The 20937-nt window shown below is 43.2% G+C and overlaps 1 protein-coding gene across 8 annotated transcripts in view; it reads left to right on the top strand.

Moving 5' to 3' along the window:
* The window catches only part of SUSD1 (sushi domain containing 1), a 136635-nt gene that overhangs the window by 41716 nt on the left and 73982 nt on the right, over nucleotides 1-20937 (top strand). For all 8 annotated transcript variants that reach the window (XM_082696898.1, XM_082696893.1, XM_082696896.1 and 5 more), the window contains exons 6-8: nucleotides 6021-6200; nucleotides 15736-15833; nucleotides 16430-16616. In XM_082696898.1, the coding sequence (XP_082553024.1) occupies nucleotides 6021-6200; nucleotides 15736-15833; nucleotides 16430-16616 (465 nt within the window). The remainder of the gene's footprint in view (nucleotides 1-6020; nucleotides 6201-15735; nucleotides 15834-16429; nucleotides 16617-20937) is intronic.

The following is a 20937-nucleotide window of genomic DNA, read 5'->3' as shown; positions in this document are numbered from 1 at the left end:
AGCTAGTAGTTTATTTCTCTGGAAAGACTTTTCTTGAGTCAATATCAGCTTGTGGAATAGGTCTATCATTCATTCCCCTGGTAGCTGGCAAGATGTCTGCCTCAATTTATGGACGTTATTGGTCTTTTTTTTTTTTTTTCCTTTCTCAGCTTGGTATTTATTGCTGTCTAAAACAGTCTTAGATGAAGCCTTATATTACTATGTTATTTCTGAAATCAATCACATTATTGTGCTGATGTTTCTAATGAGAAATTGCCATTGGGGATGATACCAGTGGTATAGTCCGTTGATTAGGTGTTATAAATTGCTGATACCTTTCATCAAACAGTTTTCCTTCTGGGATGTTTTCTTGGGTTGCATATTAAAGCTCGTAGTGTAGATAAACATTTTTACCTCCAAGATATGAAATGGAATTACAGTATGAATGTGGTCCTTGAAACAGGCACAGCACAGTCCCCCCCCCCCACCCCATTTTGAAGTTGATTATTTGAATGAAATCAAAGATAGTGGGAGGTAAGGAAAAATTCCCCACCATGGGGGCGCCTGGGTGGCTTAGACAGTTAAGCATCTGATTCTTGTTTTCCACTTAGGTCATGCTCCCAGGGTGGTGAGATCTCGCTCCACATCAGGCTCCGTGCTTGTGCTCGGCGGGAGTCAGAGGGGAGTCTGCTCCTCTGCCTCTCCCCTACTTATGCGCTTATGCTCTCTCTCCCAAATAAATAAATCTTTAAAAAAATTCCCAGCATGTTCATAATTAGTTGACTGTATTGCTGACACATCTCCAAACGTTGTTCCTTCATAATATAATTAGCCAGAGAAATGTGTGCTTAAATGAACACCCCTAATGCATATCTAATGCAGATTTGTTTTTCTTTCTTTTTGGTTATAAACTGTTTTTAAATGGCTTAGTTCCTTGTGATAGTGAGAACTTTGGGCATTTCGTGGAGAACCTTATTTTTCTTCCTACCTATTGCAGCCTCCGTTGGATTGATTTTGGAGTCTTTCTTAATGGTAGCCATCTGCTTTCTTGGGTACCACTAAGTCTGAGTAGAAGTGGTGGAGGCTGCCATCCCTCTAAAGCATGATGGGAATATCTGTGACAGGGCCATATGCCAGGCCAGACCCAGGCCAGAACCCCGTTATGGGGTTAAACATCGGTACTAAGAAGGCTCCAGGGTATCACACAGATGTAAGGTTAAGTCTGTTTCCAGCAGCTGTCTTGCTCTGGGAAAGCTGTGGGAGACAAGATTTGGAAGAGGGAGTTGTTACAGAACTCTTCCATCTGATTTGAATGCTTCATTATGCAACCTTTTCTCCTGAGGTTTTAGCTAACTTTTCGCTCAGTCCTATTCAGGGCCTAGACTGGGCCCCTTTACTGTAAGACTCCCCAGCTTAATGGACCTGGACTTTGGGGGTCATACATCCCATGGCTTGAGTACTGGCTCTGTCTTCTATTGGTGGTGGACTTTTGAACGTGACTTAAGCTCTTAGGAGCTCTGAGGGGCTCTTAAGCTCCATATTCATATCTTTAAACTTTGTGAGGAAGAAACCACCTACCTTGCAAGGTTTTCTTTGATGAATAAATGAGATAGTATATATTTAATAGACATGTTTAGTAGGACTTTAATGAATGCTACTATGATTAAAGTGATTGAGGTTTGGGGCACCTGGGTGGCTCAGTGGGTTAAAGCCTATGCCTTCGGCTCAGATCCTGATCCCAGGGTCCTGGGATCGAGCTCCGCCTAGGGCTCTCTGCTCAGGGGGGAACCTGCTTCTTCCTCTCTCTCTGCCTGCCTCTCTGCCTACTTGTAATCTCTGTCAAATAAATAAATAAATAAATACATCTTTTTTTAAAAAATTAGTTTCTTTTCAGCGTAATTCATTGTTTATGCACCACACCCAGTGCTCCATGCCCTGTGTGTCCTCCATAATACCCACCACCTGGCTCCCCCATAAATAAATAAATCTTAAAAAAAAAATAAAATGATTGAGGTTTGAACAAGATTCCCAGAATTCCCTGGTACAACACTGATATTAATTTTTATGAGTCTTTTATTCCACTTTCATCTCTGTGGCGTTTGGTAGGTGTGAGTTCCCTCTGTTGGATAACAATATAAAGGTAATGTGTACCTGTCTTGTTATTTATACTGACAATTTCCTGATGCCTCTTTCTTTCCTCAGGGGCTGTTACTCATATCAAAGGAACATTTGTTATATCTCAAACAATGACAAAGTAGTGGCAAGCTATCGATGAACAATTACTTATTGTATTTACTATGCAAAACGTATTATTTTAAGTAGGCTTTGTGGGAGTTCAGGAGATGATCAAATAAAGATTCTGTTCTTTCCAGACTGACCATATATTTGGGAAAACATAATATATTCAGAGAAAGACATTAAGCCCTCAAGCATGTGATGATAAATGGTAGCTATTCCTACTAGTATTTAATTTAGGTTCTGAGCTGAGCGTGTGCATAAAACTCAAACTTGGAAGCTTGTAGAAATGTGGATGTCAAGAACCCAACTCTGTACTACTGATTTGGAAGACTTATCTCTGGGTAAGGGGAGAGGCTGTGCTTTACAAGTTCCCTAGGCAGTTCAGATGTACAGCTGCTGTTTAGAACCATGTGTTTAATCCAAGTCATGCTAGAATCCACTCTATCTCTCACCAAGGGACTATCCATCTTGAGTAGCTATGGGACGGGAACTCATCAAGTCATGGTTGCCCACCACTGGGCATCTCCCTGAGTCTCTGAACTGTAGTCCCCAGAGACTGAGCTACTGATCTCTCATCAACTCCCAAATTTAATATTTTTGGTATGAATTTTTAAAAATCTTATACTGTTATATGCCTTCCACTATTCTTAGTCACATCCAAAGGTGGAAGCCAACATAGGTATCTTCTGTACTCCTATACCTTTAGAATCTGTGCTTCTCCCTTAACCCAATGATCTATCACTAGGTTCCTTCCCAAACCTCTCCAATGTGCTGTTTAGAATTCCAGCTTCAAGGTCCAAAAACCTACATAAACCCTTACACTCAATCTCTTCACTGCTGTGCCTTCTATTTCCTGCTATAGCTAAACCCTAGTTTTAGCTAGAAGATATTTTAGATGTCAGCAATGACTGGGCAGCCTAATGAAACATTAACCACCTGTTTGGTTGGTTGCCCAGGTACACAAAAATCTACTCATGTCTTGTTTTGGGCCGGTTGATACGTCTAAAGGTTTGGTGCCGGGAAAAACATGACGAGGGCTAAGAGGCCTTGTGTCTGGTACACAAGTATGAAAAAGGAATAAATCCCTATGAGCAAGTATGGGACTTTTGAGGTGGGCAGGGTTGGAGGATTTATGAAATGACCACCTGGTTCTGGTCCCATAACTGCTGATGATGTGAATCTACACTGACCAGAGACGAACTTTTCTTTATAATCCCAGAGCCCAGGTGCCTGGGTGGCTCAGTTGGTTAAGTATCTGCCTTTGGCACAGGTCATGATCTCAAGGGTCCTGGGATCCAGCCCCACGTCAGGCTCTCTGCTTAGTGGAGAGCCTGCTTCTCCCTCTTCCTCTGCTTCTCCCTCTGTTTGTGTTCTTTCTCTCCATCAAACAAATCAGTAAAAATCTTTAAAAAAATAAAATAAAATCACAGACCCAAGAGACTGGGTTGGGTGGGTTGAGCTGCTTTATTGACGTTCTCATGAAAACTTCAATTCAACAGATGAAAGCTTGCTCTGGGAAAGAACTCTGGGGTTCTACAACAAACCAGACATCCACAGTGGGGCAGAACCATGTGCAGTTCCATTAAATCCACCAGTTCTGTATCAGAAGCTCATTGAAGAGAAGCTACCTGTTTCTAAGGCCAAGAATGGTTGTTGGGGAGTTGGGAACAGATCATACCATTTTCTCTATCTTGAGTTCTTTGTCTCAATAAATTCACTTACACTTTATTTTTTTTAAGATTTATTTATTTGAAAGAGAGAAAGAGCACAAGCAGGAGGGGCAGAGGGAGAGGGCGGGAGAAATTCAAGCAGACTCCAACACAGGGCTTGATATCAAGACCCTGAGATCAGGACCTGAGCTGGAACCAAGAGTCAGAGGCACTTTGCCCTTATATTTGAAAAGCCTGCATGTCAAGACTGTGTGATATTCCTTGGCTTTCTACAGACTGGGGAGAAAACTAAACAGTAGAGTGAACAGCAGAAATGATATATGTATTTTTTTCTCTGTATTTGGGTATAACTGGGACTCTTGGCTGTATTTGCAATGACTATAACTTCCTTATTTTAGATTTATTATGCTTTCCTGAATAAAAGTGTATGTATGAACTTCCCACGACTTTGTGAGGAATTTGGCATGTTCGTTTCTTCCCTTTGCCTCATTGCTTAGAGTTTTTGAAATAGTTTGGAATTTTATTTTCAAATTATTCCTTTTTTACACTGTTCAACTTTTCATTGTAGAATCCTTTACTCCTAGTTATATCAAGCTCTGCAGCCACATTTTAAAAATTTTGTCAGGAAGAGAGAACACAAGCAGGGGAGTGGCAGGCAGAGGGAGAAGCAGGGTCCCCACTGAGCAAGGAGCCTGATACAGGACTTGATCTGAGAACCCTGGGATTACGACCTGAGTCTAAGGCAGACGCTTAACTGACTGAGCCACCCAGGTGTTCCTCCAGTCACATTTAAATGATTATGGAGACTTAAGCTATACATCATTTATATTTCATTGCTTGCTAGTGTTTCTTCTAAAACCTGCCCTCTCCTTCTTTTAGGATTTTAATTCTGGTTCATTTTATTGTTGTTGTTGGGCTGGAGGTTTTTTTTTGTTTTTTTGTTTTTGTTTTTTTAACAGAAAAGATAAACATATGGATTTTCAAAAATTGCAAAATATTTGAAGATAACGTTCTTCTACTCTTACATGAAGTAAAGTTTGGCTGAGTCTGAAATGGTAGCATCATAATCCATTTCCTTCAGATAGTTTCTGTAAATATTCTAGTGTGCCCTCGTAGTCAGAGCTGCAGAGAACAAATTTCAAATCAGTTTTATAATTCTAGGCTTGTCTCCTTCTATGCAGCTAATTTTTTTCCTTTATAGAAACATAAAGTGAATGTTTAGACTATATATATACTTTCCCTATTAATTTGCTTTAAAAGTTCAAAGATTTTGTACCTATTTCATTTAATAATCAGTTGGCAACAAAACAATAATTATGTTATCATCTACTTAGGAGTTTGTGATCTCATGATACGTAGGAAAAAGTACCTACTTTTTTTTTTTTTTAAGATTTTGTTTATTTATTTGACAGAGAGAGATTACATGTAGGCAGAGAGGCAGGCAGAGAGAGAGAGGAGGAAGCAGGCTCCCTGCTGAGCAGAGAGCCCGATGTGGGACTCGATCCCAGAACTTTGGGATCATGACCTGAGCTGAAGGCAGCGGCTTAACCCACTGAGCCACCCAGGCGCCCCCCTACTTTTTTTTTAATAAAAGTACCTACTATTTTTAATATTTAAAAAAACCTCAGATGAATTGTTTCATTGACCAAAGAATTCTCTGTAATGTAAATAATCTTACAATTGGAATATTTTCTACGTGTACACGTTTGTAAGTTTCACCGAATTGGGGCATGCCTATTTTTTCTACTTCCGAACAATCTTCTTCGTCTTTTTTTTTTTTTTTAAGATTTTATTTATTTGAGAGAGAGAGAGAGCATGAGAGAGAGAGCATGAGAAGGGGGAGGGTCAGAGGAGAAGCAGACTCCTTGACGAGCAGTGAGCCCGATGTGGGACTTGATCCCAGGACTCCAGGATCATGACCTGAGCCGAAGGCACTCCCTTAACCAATTGAGCCACCCAGGCATCCTCCGAACAATCTTCTGTATCTGCAGCTGGATTATTTGATGGGGTTCATGTTTTCTCTTTCGCATATGAGGGAGTCTCTATTGCGGCAAAATGTTTTTTTCCTAAAATGTGAACTCTAGGGCTAGAAGCTGGGGGTTGTAACTTGTGCTATGCTTCTTTCCTTTGCAGAGATCAAGTGTGGCCGTCCTCCGGAAGTACACCATGCAGTGCTGGTGGGGAATCACAGCTCCAGCCCAGGCAGTGTGGCTCACTATGTCTGTCAAGAGGGCTTTGAGAGCCCTGGGGGAAAGATCACTTCCGTCTGCACGGAGAAAGGCACTTGGAGGAAAAGTGCTTTGACATGTACAGGTATGGACTTTTGTTCTGTGGGGCTTCTGTTTCCTGGAAGCAAACAGCCCATAGGAGCTGGGGACCGCCCCCTGTCCCCCCCCCCCCCCGCTCCCTCTGTGTACTGTGCCTGGCTGTGACATTTACCTGAGTGGGCACCTGGCTTTAGGTGTGTTGGCTGAATCCTGAAGATTTAGAGGGTGGGGGGCGCCTGGGTGGCTCAGTGGGTTAAGCCTCTGCCTTCGGCTCAGGTCATGATCTCAGGGTACTGGGATCGAGCCCTGCATCGGGCTTTCTGCTCAGCAGGGAGCCTGCTTCCCCCTCTCTCTCTGCCTGCCTCTCTGGGTGCTTGTGCTCGCTCTCTCTCTGTAAAAAAAAAAAAAAAAAAAAAACCCTTAAAAAAAAAAAAAAGATTTAGAGGGTGGCTTGGAAAAATAAACTTGGGCATCGTCTTCTGCAACTCACCTGAAATCACAGTGATTCCCGTCTCCTCTACGTGGCTGGCTGAGAAATGTTTCTCCATGAACCGTTTTCTCCGGGAGCATACTGGAAAGTCCTAACTTAGCCCATGTTGGCAGCTTTTCAAAGAAAAGGTGGTGTAATGGGAAAAGAGGTTTTTTAATGTTTGTTTTTAAATTTTTAATTGTGGTCAAACACATACAACATAAAATCTACTGCCTTAACCATTTTAAAGTATCAAGTGTATTCACACTGTTGGGCAACCCATTTCCAGACCCTCTTCATATTGCAAAACTGAAACTCGGTACCCGTTAACCAGTAACTCCCCACTTCCTCCTCCCTTTGGCACCGCCATTTTATTTTCTGTTTCTGTGGATTTGACGAATTTAGATACCTCATATAAGCAGAATCAGGCAGCGTTTGTCCTTCTGTGACTGGCTTACTTCCCTTAGCATGATGTTCTGTGGATTCATCTGTGTTTTTGCAAATGGCGGGGTTTCCTTCTGTTTAAAGGCTGAATAACATTACGTCATGTGTATTTGCCACATTTTGTTGATCCATTCATCACTGAGGGACACTTGTGTTGCGTCCACCTTTCGGCCATTGTGGACAGTGCTGCTGTGAGGACGGGCATGCAGATATCTCTTTGAGAGCCTGCTTTCATTGCTTTTGGGTATATGCCCCAAATGGGGGTCCTGGTGAAAAGGGGTTTTGAAACAGCAGTGCAAAGTCCAGCAGTGTCATCTGTGGGCTGTGTGTCATCGGGTAAGGCGTGATTTGCTTAGATCCTCGGTTTCTTCGTCTATAAAAGGGGGAAAATAAAGTCTCCGTTTCCTATTTCAAGAGTTATTGAGAGCGAATTGAATGAGACCCTTTATGGGGAACACTTTGAAAAGTCTAAAGCACCTTCTACCTGTTAGGTCTTTTACTGAAATTATTGGCCTGTCTTGAGGAAGGTCTTCTTATGAGTCACAAGTAAGCACTTCCTCATGCTTCAGTTCATAGCAGGGCCTCCAAGGGACAAGGTAGGAGAAGGCAGTGACTGTTTGTGAGGGTTAGGCACGGGGTGTGACAAATGGTTGTTCTGGGCAATGTGTTTTTAGATGTTGACGTCCTTGGCTCTAGTGACAGATCTCTGAAGAGTGAAATCTCAAGGCAGCTTTGGGCTGGGTCTCTGGTTTGACCTGCGGCAGAACTGTGGTAGCATGTCTTGGGTCTTGCTGTTCAGAGCTTTCCATGGGAAAGTCTAGCCAGAGCAAGCAAAACATGGGGACTGCTAGTGATTAATTATCCATGGAGCAACAGTTCCTAATCATGCGGGGCATAGGAATTTGGTGAACTCTATCAAATTGACTTAATAGGTATCCATTTAGCATGCACTTGTGGTTGAGGTACTTTGCTGGACACTACCTTCTTGGAATGTATGGGGCAAGAGGGTAAACAGACTTATCTCCAAAGAAATGTGTGTATGCACATATGTGAAATGTTTTACAGACTCAGGATGTTCATGGACTTCCCTGAAATAGGTGAAGAATTCAGCGCTGCTACTGGAGGCATCTATGCCACGCACTTCCCACCTTGGTTTGTCTCTGCCTCAGACGGAAGAGGATGTAGGCCAGAGACTGTGAACATAGAAACAAAGAAGGGTAGACGTGGGTGGGAACCCAGTGATCGAGTTCAACCTGTTCTTAGGGAATTCTCGTTGACCTAACCCTACCTGCAGAGAGAAGTGAGGGCAGTCCTATAACTAACACCAAGGACTCCAGAGTCCCAGTCTCATGAGGGAAATTGAGAGGAGCTCATGCCATATTGGACCAGACTGATGGCCATTCCACTCTATTAGTGTATCTCAGTAGCGCTTCTAAGAATTGTTTGGAGCCAATGAGGCAGCTGTCTCATGGGATGCCGAGTTAAACATTTGGGGGAAGTGTTCTTGGCCCTGAGATCCCTATGGAGTCTCTTGATTAGAGAGCCGGGCATAGCTTCTGGACCCTCTGCCGTTGGCTTCGTGGCTCAGGCAGCTCTGCCTCCCCCATTCAGAGTTCAGTGGGGGTACAGGGATTAGTCACTACATGAAAAACCAGTGGATCCGCATGGGGCATAGTAAGCTATTAATTAGCTGATGCTTGTAGAGCACTTTGAAGAACAAACATGTTATGTAACTGCTAATTATAATTACCGTCCTCAGCCTGCCACCTTTCACAAAGTCTGTGGCTCCAGCGGCAGCTGTTTCCCTGGGTTTATGCAAGCTTTGGTTGAAGGAAAGAAAAGGCATTTTCCCTGAGAGCTGGGATCTTTCTGGGAGGAGGCCTCTATGCCCCCAATCAAGATTGGCAGCTAAATTCCATTTCCGCAGATAAAGGCAGTGATTTACGTGCTGATTAATTCACGGTGCCGCGCACAGTCTGGGTGGGTAGGTAGGGGAGAGGCTTCTGGAAATGTAGTGCGAGATGCTGATTTCCACGGCGCTTGCCCAGCTGAACCCTCTTCTGACTCTTCTCTGTTTTTCATCCATTTCTGCACGCCTCGCCTGCACTAGCTCCCTCTGTGTACTTTGTGTTCAGCTTCTTTGATGTCCTGGATTTTCCTCCCATCGCCTGCTTCTCTGCCTAGCCTCTGAATGCCTTCTACCTCTGCTCTCTGTTTTCATTCTGTTTACCCCTCTCTTTATACTTGAATGTTGAGTTCCAAATTCGGTGGAATAATCTGTCTTCACTTCACCTGGATTGTTTTTAGTTAAAAATATTTTCGGAGGCCTTGTCTCTTTGGACGAGCAGCATGGACCTGTGTATGTTTTTAATGGAGTGTGAACGCTGGCAAAGTGATGGGACTATTTTTTTTTCCCCCCCTTCTTTTTCTTTAAGGCCGGTTTGAACTGGAACCTCCAGACAGCTGAGAATTAGGCAACCATTTTCGTGTCTGGAAAAACCCCAGGTGGAAGCTTGATGTTTAGTGGGTTGGTTTACCTCAAGATCAAAGAGGCTGATTCATTCTTGATAAGACTGTCCCTGGCTTTCCTTCTGCTCGGGTCGTTTGGCTTCTCATGTTTAGAATCTGAGTTAATAATTATAAGGTTGATGCTCAGTCAAGCCGCGCTCTTAGAAGGGTAACATCACTATGGAAACACAGAGTGTTTATTGGCTGCGATGCTTTCTGAGCCCCCCTCCAACCCAACTCGGGCCCTGAGTCCAAGTGCCTCCAGGCCTCCCGTTAGCCTCTGCCCCTCAGTTGTGTTGTTGATCTTCCTTTTCAGCCTAGTGACTGCTCACTTGCAGCGGTAATGCAATTTAGATAGAAAACAAAGGTCAGCTGGAATAAATGGACACATTGATATAAATAGCCACATGGCTGGGATTTGTTTGAATATGTGTATAATGTTTGGACTGTCAAGCATGATAGCTACCTTTGGCTGGGTACCAACTTGCATGCCCAGGGCTCTGCTAGGGGTCTTCGTGCTTGGTTTCATTTTGTCCTCAGGGAAACCCTGTAAAATAAGTATTGGTATTTTTCATTTTGTAGGTGAGTAATCTGAGACTCGTAGAAGTTAGGCAACGTTCACAGGGTCCTTCAGTAACTAGTAAATGGCAGAGGTGGGACTTGAACTTCGGTCTGGACACCTGGAAAGCCCACAGTCTCTGTCCTACCAAGCTTGAGTCACGTGTTACACCCTAATGATTTTGCTGTAACGAAAGTATTGTTTTTTTTTAAATAGGTTTCTTTAAAAAACCTTATATTTAAATTTTCAAATCATAATTTAAATGTATTGATCAAAGACATTTTGTAGGGTATGTGATATTACGATTTCGATGAACTGTATGTATTTTTTCTAATATACACAAAAGTCAGTATAAGCAAACATACATCACTTTATTCATGGGCCACAAAAAAGCCATCCTAAGGTGTATAATGCATTTTAGGAAAGCGTTCCTCTAAGTCCTGCTACTTCTACCTACTGTACGTGACTCTGAAGACTGAAAAACAGGAAAGGACAGATAGTAGAACTCTTATGGCCAAGTATACACTTATTCAAAGTAGTCACTTCGATTTCAGGGGCGCTGCCATTATCAAAATATATCTGTTTTGTCAACTGTGTTTGGGAATTGCCTTTGGAAGTAGTTTGTGAGTCATAGTAGACGATCAGTCATTTGGAAATCAGGTACTGTTTTTGACGAGAAATGACACTGAGCATGACCATCTGCTTGGATCACCTGAACTTATTCTCAATGATCTTTTATTGTTTCCAAAAATAGAGAGGGTTATAGGTTATATATAAGTTTTTTGAGAAGGTTATAAAGTTGGAAACCAAGAGAGTCCGCTGAGTCAGTTCCTGTCCACAGTGGGACTCCTGAGTGTGGTATATGCCCACTGCCTCTGTCTCCTTCCTCCTACTTCTCTCCCAGCCTACAGTCAGCCACCCGGAGCCTTCAGTCACTGTCGCTCTCTCCCCGAGCTCCCTAGTGACCACCTGTCAACTTCCTGTTCTAGTTGCACTCCTCAGTCCTCTTAACCTTCCCACAACTTTTACTATTGTTGATCACCTGTCCATCCATCCATCCATCCATCCATCCATCCATTCATTCATCCATCCGTTCAGCCAATCAACCAAATAATAAATATTAAAACAAATATCTAAGGTACTCTCTTAGGTTCTGGGGATAGAAAGATAAGCCTGGTCTTTGCTGTCATAGAGCTTAGATGCAGGACAGACAGACACTAAGTAACCAAATACAGAATTATTCAGTTGTAGATGTGATAAGTACTGCAGAGAAATAAATGCTGGGTGCTAGGAGAATACTAAAATACATACATAGATACATACACGTACATACATATATGTAGCTGGACAAGACCCAGACCTGCTCCCCCTACCTCCACACGAAGTCAAGCTTCACAGCTCATCATGGTACTTTGCTCACTCTGTCAGGGGAACAGGAACGATGTGAAAGAAGAAAGAGGTGGAGGTTTTCCCTGGTGCTTCTTGGGTCGGAGGTGAGGGGTTGTGGGGAATTGGTGGGAAGGGAGATAACTTTGGAGGAAGCGGACAGTCCTTCCCATCTCCTTTCCTTGACCTCCAAGCGTCCCACCTCCAGCCAGTCTCCCCGCCTCTCCGCTGCTGTGTCCTCTGGGGTTTCTGCTCTGTGTCCTCTGCTCTGTTTCCTCTTGGGGTCCATGTTTTCCACGTTCTGCCGTCGGGCTGCTCTCCGTATCCTCCCTGGATGGTTCTCCACACTTAGTATCAACGACCTTCCACACCTTGCTGATTTTGGAGATGATTTTTTCACCTGGATAGTCTGTAGATAACTCCTATCTAGCATGTTCTAAACACAGTTCATTGGTCTTTTTCTCCCAACCCCAGGGTGCTTCCTCCTCTGTTTCTCAGGACAAGAGTACAAGGCAATCCATTCGGACTCTCAAGCTCAAAGGCTAGCAGTCATCCAACTTCCCGGCTGTTCCCATCACTCACCTTCTACTGCTTCTCCTTCAGAGTTGTCTAATGGCTTTCATACCCAGCCCCCAGGCCCTCTCTCCTCCTCCCTGCTGAACACCGCGCCACAGTGCCCCCCTGCCCGTCCTGGCCCTGGAGTTCAGCAGTTCTAGTTCTGAATCCTGACTTGACTGGTTGTAACCTTACAACCCACATGACCTTTGGCTGGTTGTGTAACTTCTCCAAGCCTCAGGTCTAGAAAATGGACATAATAATATTAAGCTCATGGGCTTATTTTAAATTAATTTTTAATATACTTTCCCCCAGTTTTACTGAGAAATAATGACTTACATTCCTGCATAAGTTTAAGGCACACAGTGTGATGGTGTGACGTGTTATGAAATCATTATCCTGGAGCTATTTTGAAGATTAAATAAGCGACGCTATTAAAGTTCTGTACATATTATCGGGTACATAATAACAACTCAGTAAATGTTCGCTGTCGCTTCTTATGACTGCAATTCAGGTAGGATCTGGTCTTTAAAGATCTATCAGTGTTTGGCATCTTATAGTCGTTGGGTAAAGAGTATCCTGTTCTTATGATCTCCAGTTCTACTCCAATGTTTACTTTGCAAAACGCCAGAGTTATCTTTCTAAAGGAAAAAAAGGCACCATTATGTTTTTGCTTTTAGCTAACCATTGCTTATAGGAATAAGTCTGCCCTTAGCATGGCAAGTGGGGTCATTCCCTGTCTGATCCTGTCTTGTTTCATGCCACAGCCCTTATGGTTCCAGGCGTTAGCCCTGCTGTCTGTTTGCTTACATGTCTTCCCCACTCTTCAGCCTTTCACTCATCAAGGTCATGCCCTCCACAAAGCCGGCTTCCCCAGACCCTCCAGTGAGGGTGGGTGGCTTCTTTCTCTAGACCCCATGGTACTTGTGTGTAACTTTGTTCTACAATTTATCAGGTTCTAATTTCCCTGCTTATATGTTTGCTCCCTCCATTAGACAACATGTTCCTGAGGGAAGGACTTTTGTTCTAATTATTGTCATAGCCTAGTGCCTGGCATGGGAGGATGCTTGGCATTTGGTAATCATTCAGTGAGTGGTGCAGAGAGAGCCCTGGAGTCAGTTCCAAAGAGAACTTCCAGAAATGTGTTCAATTATCAGTACTATTAGAATTAGGGTATCTCTTTAAGGGAGCAGCATTTATGTGATGTTTACTATCTGATGGGTTTATAAAGAGATCTTTCCAGCTGATTTGTGGACACCTGGAGGGGAAAGCAACTGCATTTTGTTAAGCTGCTCCTTGGGATGAGCTATCTGACATCCCTGTAATCAGATCTTGGTCCCATCTGTGCAAGAGAGCATGGCACAGGCAGGAGGCAGATGGCAATTTTGAGATATCATTTGCTGTTGTCATAGAGAATGAGCAAAAAGGAAGGACAAGAAAGGAAACTTTCATGTCTCCTTTCTCATCTCTGTTTGGGTGGCAAAGGGGTCCCCAGTGAGAAGGAAATTTGCTTTACTGGCAGTCAGAGACAAGGTGAGGGCGGTCTGTTTCTGTTTCCTCTGGACCAGGTGGTGAGTTAGTTTCAGAGGAATGTGTGAGGGAGCAGAGGAGTCCAGGGCTCTAACACCTTTGAAGGGTGATGGGGAAGGGAGGGGCCAGAGTATTTGGGGCTTGTTCAAGCTGATAAAACACTGACACCAGCATCATCTTCATGCTCCCCACGGGGGTGAACAGATAGGATCTTTGCATCTCTTGGGGTACCTACGTCCACAACTGGAATATTTCTTTGATTTCATTTTATCTGTGCTCTGGGAGAATTATTGATGTAGAGGCCCGGGGATGCTTTAGATAGCCATAGGTGATCCTTTGGTGTCTCTCAGGAATTGGTCTGTTTTCTCTGTCTGCCTATATTTATTCTCACTTACTGACAGCCTGACCTAGGCTTAGCCAAGACCCAGTAATGCTGCTGATGGACGATTTAGTAAAGATGTAAAATCTCTTTTTTTCTTTAAATATTTTATTTATTTGTTTATTAGAGAGAGAGAGAGAGAGAACAAGAGAGAGAGCATGAGATGGGGGAGGTTCAGAGGGAGAAGCAGACTCCCTGTTGAGCAGGGAGCTGGGTGCAGGACCTGATCCCTGGACTCCAGGATCATGACCTGAGCCAAAGGCAGTCGCTCAACTGCTGAGCCACCCAAAGATGTAAAGTCTTGTATGGCAAAGAGATCATCAGTAGACCAGGGTCTGTCTAACGGTAGCATTAGTTCTGGCTGCAAGGGAAATGAGTCTGTATTCAGTGCCCGGCGTGCAGGCTGTCTTTCCCATGGTGGAGGCTGAGGAAGGGAGAGACAATGAGAGAGAACTGAGAGGGAGAGCTGAAAAGAGCCATCTTCTGAGATGGAGAATTATTTTTCCTCACCCTCTTGATGGGAATCTTACCTTGGGTTTCCCAGAAAACAGAGCCTGAGGCACAGGGCTTATATTTATTACACGATGGGGAATGACATCCCAGAAAGCAGGGGTAAGGGGTCCCGTGAGTAGAGCCGTGAAGGTCAGAGAGTCAATACTGTCCATTGGGAACTGTGACCTCAGAACCAAGACCCTAATACAGTTTCCCAATTTGCCAAAGTTATTACATGAAATATACACAGAATATTTATTTGTTCATTTATTTATTAAATGATTTATTTATTGATTTGACAGACGGAAATCACAAGTAGGCAGAGAAGTAGGGAGAGGCAGGCTCCCCGCTGAGCAGAGAGCCTGATGCAGGGCTCGATCCCAGGACCCCAAGATTATGACCTGAGCCAAAGGCAGAGGCTTAACCCACTGAGCCACCCAGGTGCCCCCACACAGAATATATATTTTTTAAAAGATTTTATTTATTTATTTGACAGACAGGGATCACAAGTAGGCAGAGACACAGGCAGAGAGAGAGGAGGAAGCAAGCCCCCTGCCTAGCAGAGAGCCCGATGTGGGGCTCGATCCCAGGACCCCGAGATCATGACCTGAGCCAAAGGCAGAGGCTTAACCCACTGAGCCACCCAGGTGCCCCCACGCAGAATATTTTTAAAAAGCCAGACAACTTGGAGAAATCGGTGGCTTTCTGATAAGTCAGAATTAAATGGCTTCGGTTAGAGCAGCCCCAGAAATATCTGGGGAGGTTATGGAGAATTTATTTCAGTTACTCTGAGCTGCTCCTGAGGAATGGCCGTGTGGGGACTGCTGCCCCTTTTCGGGACAGCAGTGACCTGGCAATAAGAGGGTTTTGTCAGCCAGGTGGGATGAAGCCAGAAACACTTCTTTCCTGAGCAGTTGCCTGGAGGAGTCAGGGCACAGCTGGGGGCGGCTCTCCATCCCACAGGAGTGGAACGCCAGTGGCATCCAGTGGCCTACCAGGCCAATCACAGCTTGGAGTTCTTAGCCGTTCTCAAGCGGGTACCTAGCTTTTCTTCTTGTCCAAGTCAGGTAATGGGCCAGGCTCATTCTCGGTGGAGATAAATGGGGTACTTGGCCTGGGGCAGTTTGAATGGCCTGATTTGGTGTCTGAATCAGACCTCTGAACAGTGATTAGCGGAGATACAAGCAGCACCAAGAAACTAAGTCATGCCAAAGGCTGCTGATGGCATTTCGTGAATGGACTCTCTTTTTCTGTTTCAGAAATAATTACAGAAATCCGTGCTGTATCAGTGTTTAATAACACCTGCGTGAGGTGGCAGGTAAACCCAGGAAGCATCCTTTCCAAGACTGTCTACGTGGTAAGTAAAATGTTCCACTTTTTCCCTCTGGGAGCATGACTTGGAGAGACTTCCTTGCATGAGGGCTTCTCCACCTAAGAGTCTGACTGTTCTTTTCAAAAGTGATCAGTTTTTTTTTTTTTTTTTCAGATATCTGGTTTATTTTACTTTACATTCTGCATTTAATATATGTGTCCTCCGGCAGGGTGTGTGTGGGGGGATATGTTTATATTTGGCATCATCATGATTGCTTGTTTCCCAGCACTCGAATCTCACGCCCCCAGAAGAGGGGAAGCATCTGCTGCCTCGGGAACAGGAGGCAGCGAGTGGTTCTCAGGGTGCGACGGCCTCCATGGACAGCTGGTCCTTTGCGTGCAGCATAAGCCTCCCTAGAGGGACTCCTCATTTTATATCACTTCTTAGGGTCCGCTGGTGACTGGGCTGATCGGCCTTGATACCTGAGAGCAGAGGCTGACCTCATTCATCTCCCCTTCGAGCACAGTGTGGGATTAAAGGAGCCAGTAGGACAATGGGATTCAGTTCCACCAAGTCTCTCTCCCTTGTTTTCACCAGAGTCACAGTGGGTTCTTTTTTCTACTCCCCCCCCCCCACCAAAGATATACATAAAAGGACAACGGTTGTACTCTATGGAATCAGTTCATGAGGAGACAGTCAACGTGACCACAGAAAGCAGGACCCCAGAAGTGTGCCTAGATCTGCACCGAGGCACCAACTACACCATGAGCATTTCCACCGCCCCTCCCACGCGCTCCGTGCCGGCCATCATCGGGTTCCAGACAGCTGGTAGGTGGAGGTGAAGTCTCATTGCCTCCCAGAAAATGCCAAGCACAGGATGTGGGGAGATGTCCTTCAGAGTCCGTTGGGCACAAGAGTTCATGGTTGCTTTCTGAGGTCTGTAGTCAGGAGGGTGCGGTTCTAGCAGGCCTAGTAGGAGAGATTCCTGTCCTGTTGATGCCAGGCCAAATGGGCACTGACGGATGGTTTCTCGGCTGGGTCCCGGGTTCAAATGGAAGGTAATAAGGCATTTAAAAGAAGAGAACATTTGGTGACGAGGCAGTCAATTCTCAATTATTCAAGGCACTAGAGGGTTGCCATGTGACTTACCATTTGCAGGAAACACAACAGTCCTTTCTTCCTCTTGGCTATGGGAGAGGAGAAGCCGGGGAGGTGACCAGTGGCTTCACATCTAGAATGGAAACTGACTTCAGGACTGGTTGCGGGTGTGAATCAAGTTCAAGTTGGGGTGAGCAGATAGGGAGAGGCAGCCCTAGGATGTGGGAAGGGAGATACTAGGTGAAAAGAGCAGTGGACAGGAAGGGGTTTCTAATAGTAGTAATAAAGCTCATCGCACATAAGTATCTCATGGATTTTTAGAATAATATTGTGACAATTATAATAATTTTTTCATAATTCTCCTTATGGGGCATCAGGAGTAATTAAATACCTTATGAGCAGATCTTGAGAAGCCATTGGTGTCATTTATTATTTTTGGGTGAGTTTAGGTAGTTCTCAACTAGCTATCTGATGTCCCACTTAAAAGGTGCCTCAGCCTCTAGGCATTGGTGCCGCAGGGAACTGGGATGTGACCTGGATTTGGCAGAAATGATGAAATCGTCTGCCAGTCTTAACAATGGAGATTGAATTACAAAACTATGCAAATTAGGTCCCCAGGGTACTTGTATGTAAATAAAACAATATATTTCTCTCTAAGGAAATAATACATAGGGAAAAGTGTTTTAGAATGAATGTGATAGGGCGCCTGGGTGGCTCAGTGGGTTAAAGCCTCTGCCTTCAGCTCAGGTCATGATCCCAGGGTCCTGGGATCGAGGCCCGCATCGGGCTCTCTGCTCAGCTGGGAGCCTGCTTCCTCCTCTCTCTCTGCCTGCTTCTCTGCCTACTTGTGATCTCTGTCTGTTAAATAAATAAATAAAAATCTTTAGAATGAATGTGATAACTGCAGAATCTTGTTCAAAATTAATGATAAACTCCTGTGGATTGATCAGGAATATACCTTCTTCCTTTTTTTTCTTATAAGTTTTTAATTTCAATTCCTGTACCATTAACATACAGTGTTAAGAGTTTCAGGTGTATGATACAGTGATTCAGCCATTCTCTACATGACTCAGAGCTGGTCATAATGAGAACACACGTTAACCGCCATCACCTGCTTAACCCATCCCCACAAACCTCCCCTCTGTGATCATCAGTTTCTTGGCTTGTCTCCTTCTCTCTCTATTTTTCCCTTTGCTCATTTGTTTTGTTTCTTAAATCCCACCTATGAAGGAAATCCTATGGTATTTGTCTTTCTCCAACTGACTTATTTCACTTAGCATAATACTCTATATCTCCATCCATGTCATGGCAAATGGCTAGATTTCGTTTTTTTTTTTTTAATGGCTGAATAATATTCGTGTGTGTGTGTGTGTGCACGCACGCGCGTGTGCGTGCATGAGCACATGTGTGTGTATGTGTGTATGTCACATCTCTATCCATTCATCAGTTGATGGAAACTTGAGCTACTTCCACAGTTTGGCTGTTGTTAATGATGCTGCTGTAAACATAGGGGTGCACATATCCCTTTGAATTAGGGTTCTTGCATTCTTTGGGTAAATACCCAGTAATGCAATTACTGGTCTTAGGGTAGTTCCATTTTTAACTTTTTGAGGAACTTCTGTACTGTTTTCCACAGTGGCTGCACCTAGTTTGCATTCCCACAACAGTGTGCACAGAGAGTTCCTTTTTCTCTACATCCTCAACGGCACTGGTTGTTTCTTGTGTTGTTGATCTCAGCCATTCGGACAGGTGTGAGGTGATGACGTCACTGTGGTTTTGATCTGCATTTCCTAATAATGAGTGATGCCGAACACCTTTCAGTGTGTCTGTTGGCAATCTCCATGTCTTCTTTGGAAAAAACGTTCGTGTCTTTTGTTATTTTTAAAATTGGGTTGTTTTGTTTTTTGGGTGTTGAGTTGTATCCATTCTTTATATATTTTGGATACTAATGTTTATCAGAGATACTATTTGTAAGTATCTTCTCCCATTCCGTAAGTTACCTTTTAGTTTTGTTGATTGTTTCCTTTGCTCTGCCAAAGCTTTTCATTTTGATGTAGTCCCAGTAGTTTATTTTTGCTTTTGTTTCCCTTAAATCAGGAAACATATCTAGAGATATGTTGTGGCTGGTGTTAGAGAAATTACTGTCTGCTCTCTTCTAGGATTTCTATGGTTTCAGATCTCACATTTAGGTCTTTAATCCACTTGCAGTTTATTTTGGTGTGTGGTGAAAGAGAGTGGTCTCTGTTGTTGTTCAGAATTCCCAGCACCACTTGTTGCAGAGACTATCTTTTTCCCATTTCCTATTGTTTTCCTGCTTTGTCGTAGATTAATTAACCATGTAATTGTGGGTTTATTTCTGGTTTTTCTCTTCTGTTCCATTGATCTGTATGTCTGTTTTTGTGCTAGTACCATACTATTTTGATTGCTACAGCTTTGTAATAAAACTTAAAGTCTGGAATCATGATGCCTCCAGTTTTTTCTTTTTCAGAGTTGCTTTGGCGACTCACAGCCTTTTGCTGTCCCATACAAATATTAGGATTGTTTGTTGTAGTTCTCTGAAAAATGCTGTTGGTATTTTGATAGGGGTTCCATTAAATCTGTAGATTGCTTTGGGTGGTATGGACATTTTAACAATATGGTGTTCTTCCAATCCACGAGCGTGGAATGTCTCTCCATTTCTTTGTGTTGTCTTCAGTTTCTTTGATCAGTGTTTTGTAGTTTCCAGAGTACAAGTCTTTCACACTGTGGTTAAGTGTATTCCTAGGTATTTTGTTGTTTTGGGGGCAAATGGGAATGTTTTCTTTTTTTTCTTTCTTCTTATTTTTAAAGATTTTATTTATTGATTTGACAGACAGAGGTCACAAGTAGGCAGAGAGGCAGAGAGCCTGATGCCGGGCTTGATCCCAGGACCCTGGGATCATGACCCATGCCAAAGGCAGAGGACTAACCAACTGAGCCACCCAGGTACCTTGGGAGTGTTTTCTTAATTTCTCTTTCTTCTGCTTCATTATTAGTGTATAGAAATGCAACTGATTTCTGTATGATGATTTTGTATCCTGTGACTTTACCAAATTCATTTATCAGTTTTAGTAGTTTTTTGGTGGAGTTTTTAGGATTTTCCATATATAGTGTCATGTCACCTGTAAATAGTACAAGTTTGCTTCTTCCTTACCAATTTGGATGGCTTTTAATTCTTTTTGTTGTCTGACTGCTGAGGCTAGGACTTCCAGTACTATGTTAAACAAAAGTGGTAAGAACGGACATCCTTATTTTGTTCTTGACCTTAGGAGAAAAGCTCTCAGTTTTCCCCCGTTAAGGATGATATTAGCTGTGGGTTTTTCATATAAGACATTTATTATGTTGAGGCATGTTCCCTTTAGACTTTTGTTGAAGGTTTTTTATCATGAGTGGATGTTGTATTTGTCAAATGCTTTTTCTGTATCTCTTGAAATGATCATATGGTTCTTATCCTTTCTTGTATCATGTTGATTGATTGGTGAACATTGAACCACACTTGCATCCTGAGAATAAATTCCACTTGATCGTGGTGAATAATTTTCTTAGTATATTGTTGGATTCAGTTTCCTAGTACTTTGTTGAGGATTTTTGCATCTATGTTCATCAGAGATTTGGCCTGTAGTTCTCTTTCTTTTGTGGTGTCTTTATCTTGCTGTGGTATCAGGATGATAATTGCCTCATAGAATGAAATTGGAAGTTGTCCTTCTTCTATTTTTTGGAATTTTGAGAGAATAGATTTCAATTCTTTAAATGTTTGGTAGAATTTGGCCCTGAAGCCATCTTGTCCTGGACTTCTGTTTGTTGGGAGTTTTTTGATTACGGATTCTATTTCGTGGCTGGTTATTGGTCTCTTCACATTTTCTTTCTTCCTTTTTCAGTTTTGGTAGATTATATGTTTCTAGGAATTTATCCGTTTTTTTCTAGATTGTACATTTTGTTGGCATATAATTTTTCATAATATTCTCTTCCAACTGTTTGCATTTCTGTGGTGTTTCTTGTTATTTCTCCTCTCTTATTTGTGATTTTGTTCGAG

Source organism: Mustela nivalis (assembly GCF_964662115.1).
Source record: "Mustela nivalis genome assembly, chromosome: 13".
NCBI classification, from domain to species: Eukaryota; Metazoa; Chordata; class Mammalia; order Carnivora; family Mustelidae; genus Mustela; species Mustela nivalis.
Note: the sequence above shows the minus strand (reverse complement) of the source record. Positions and strands in the feature narration are given on the sequence as shown.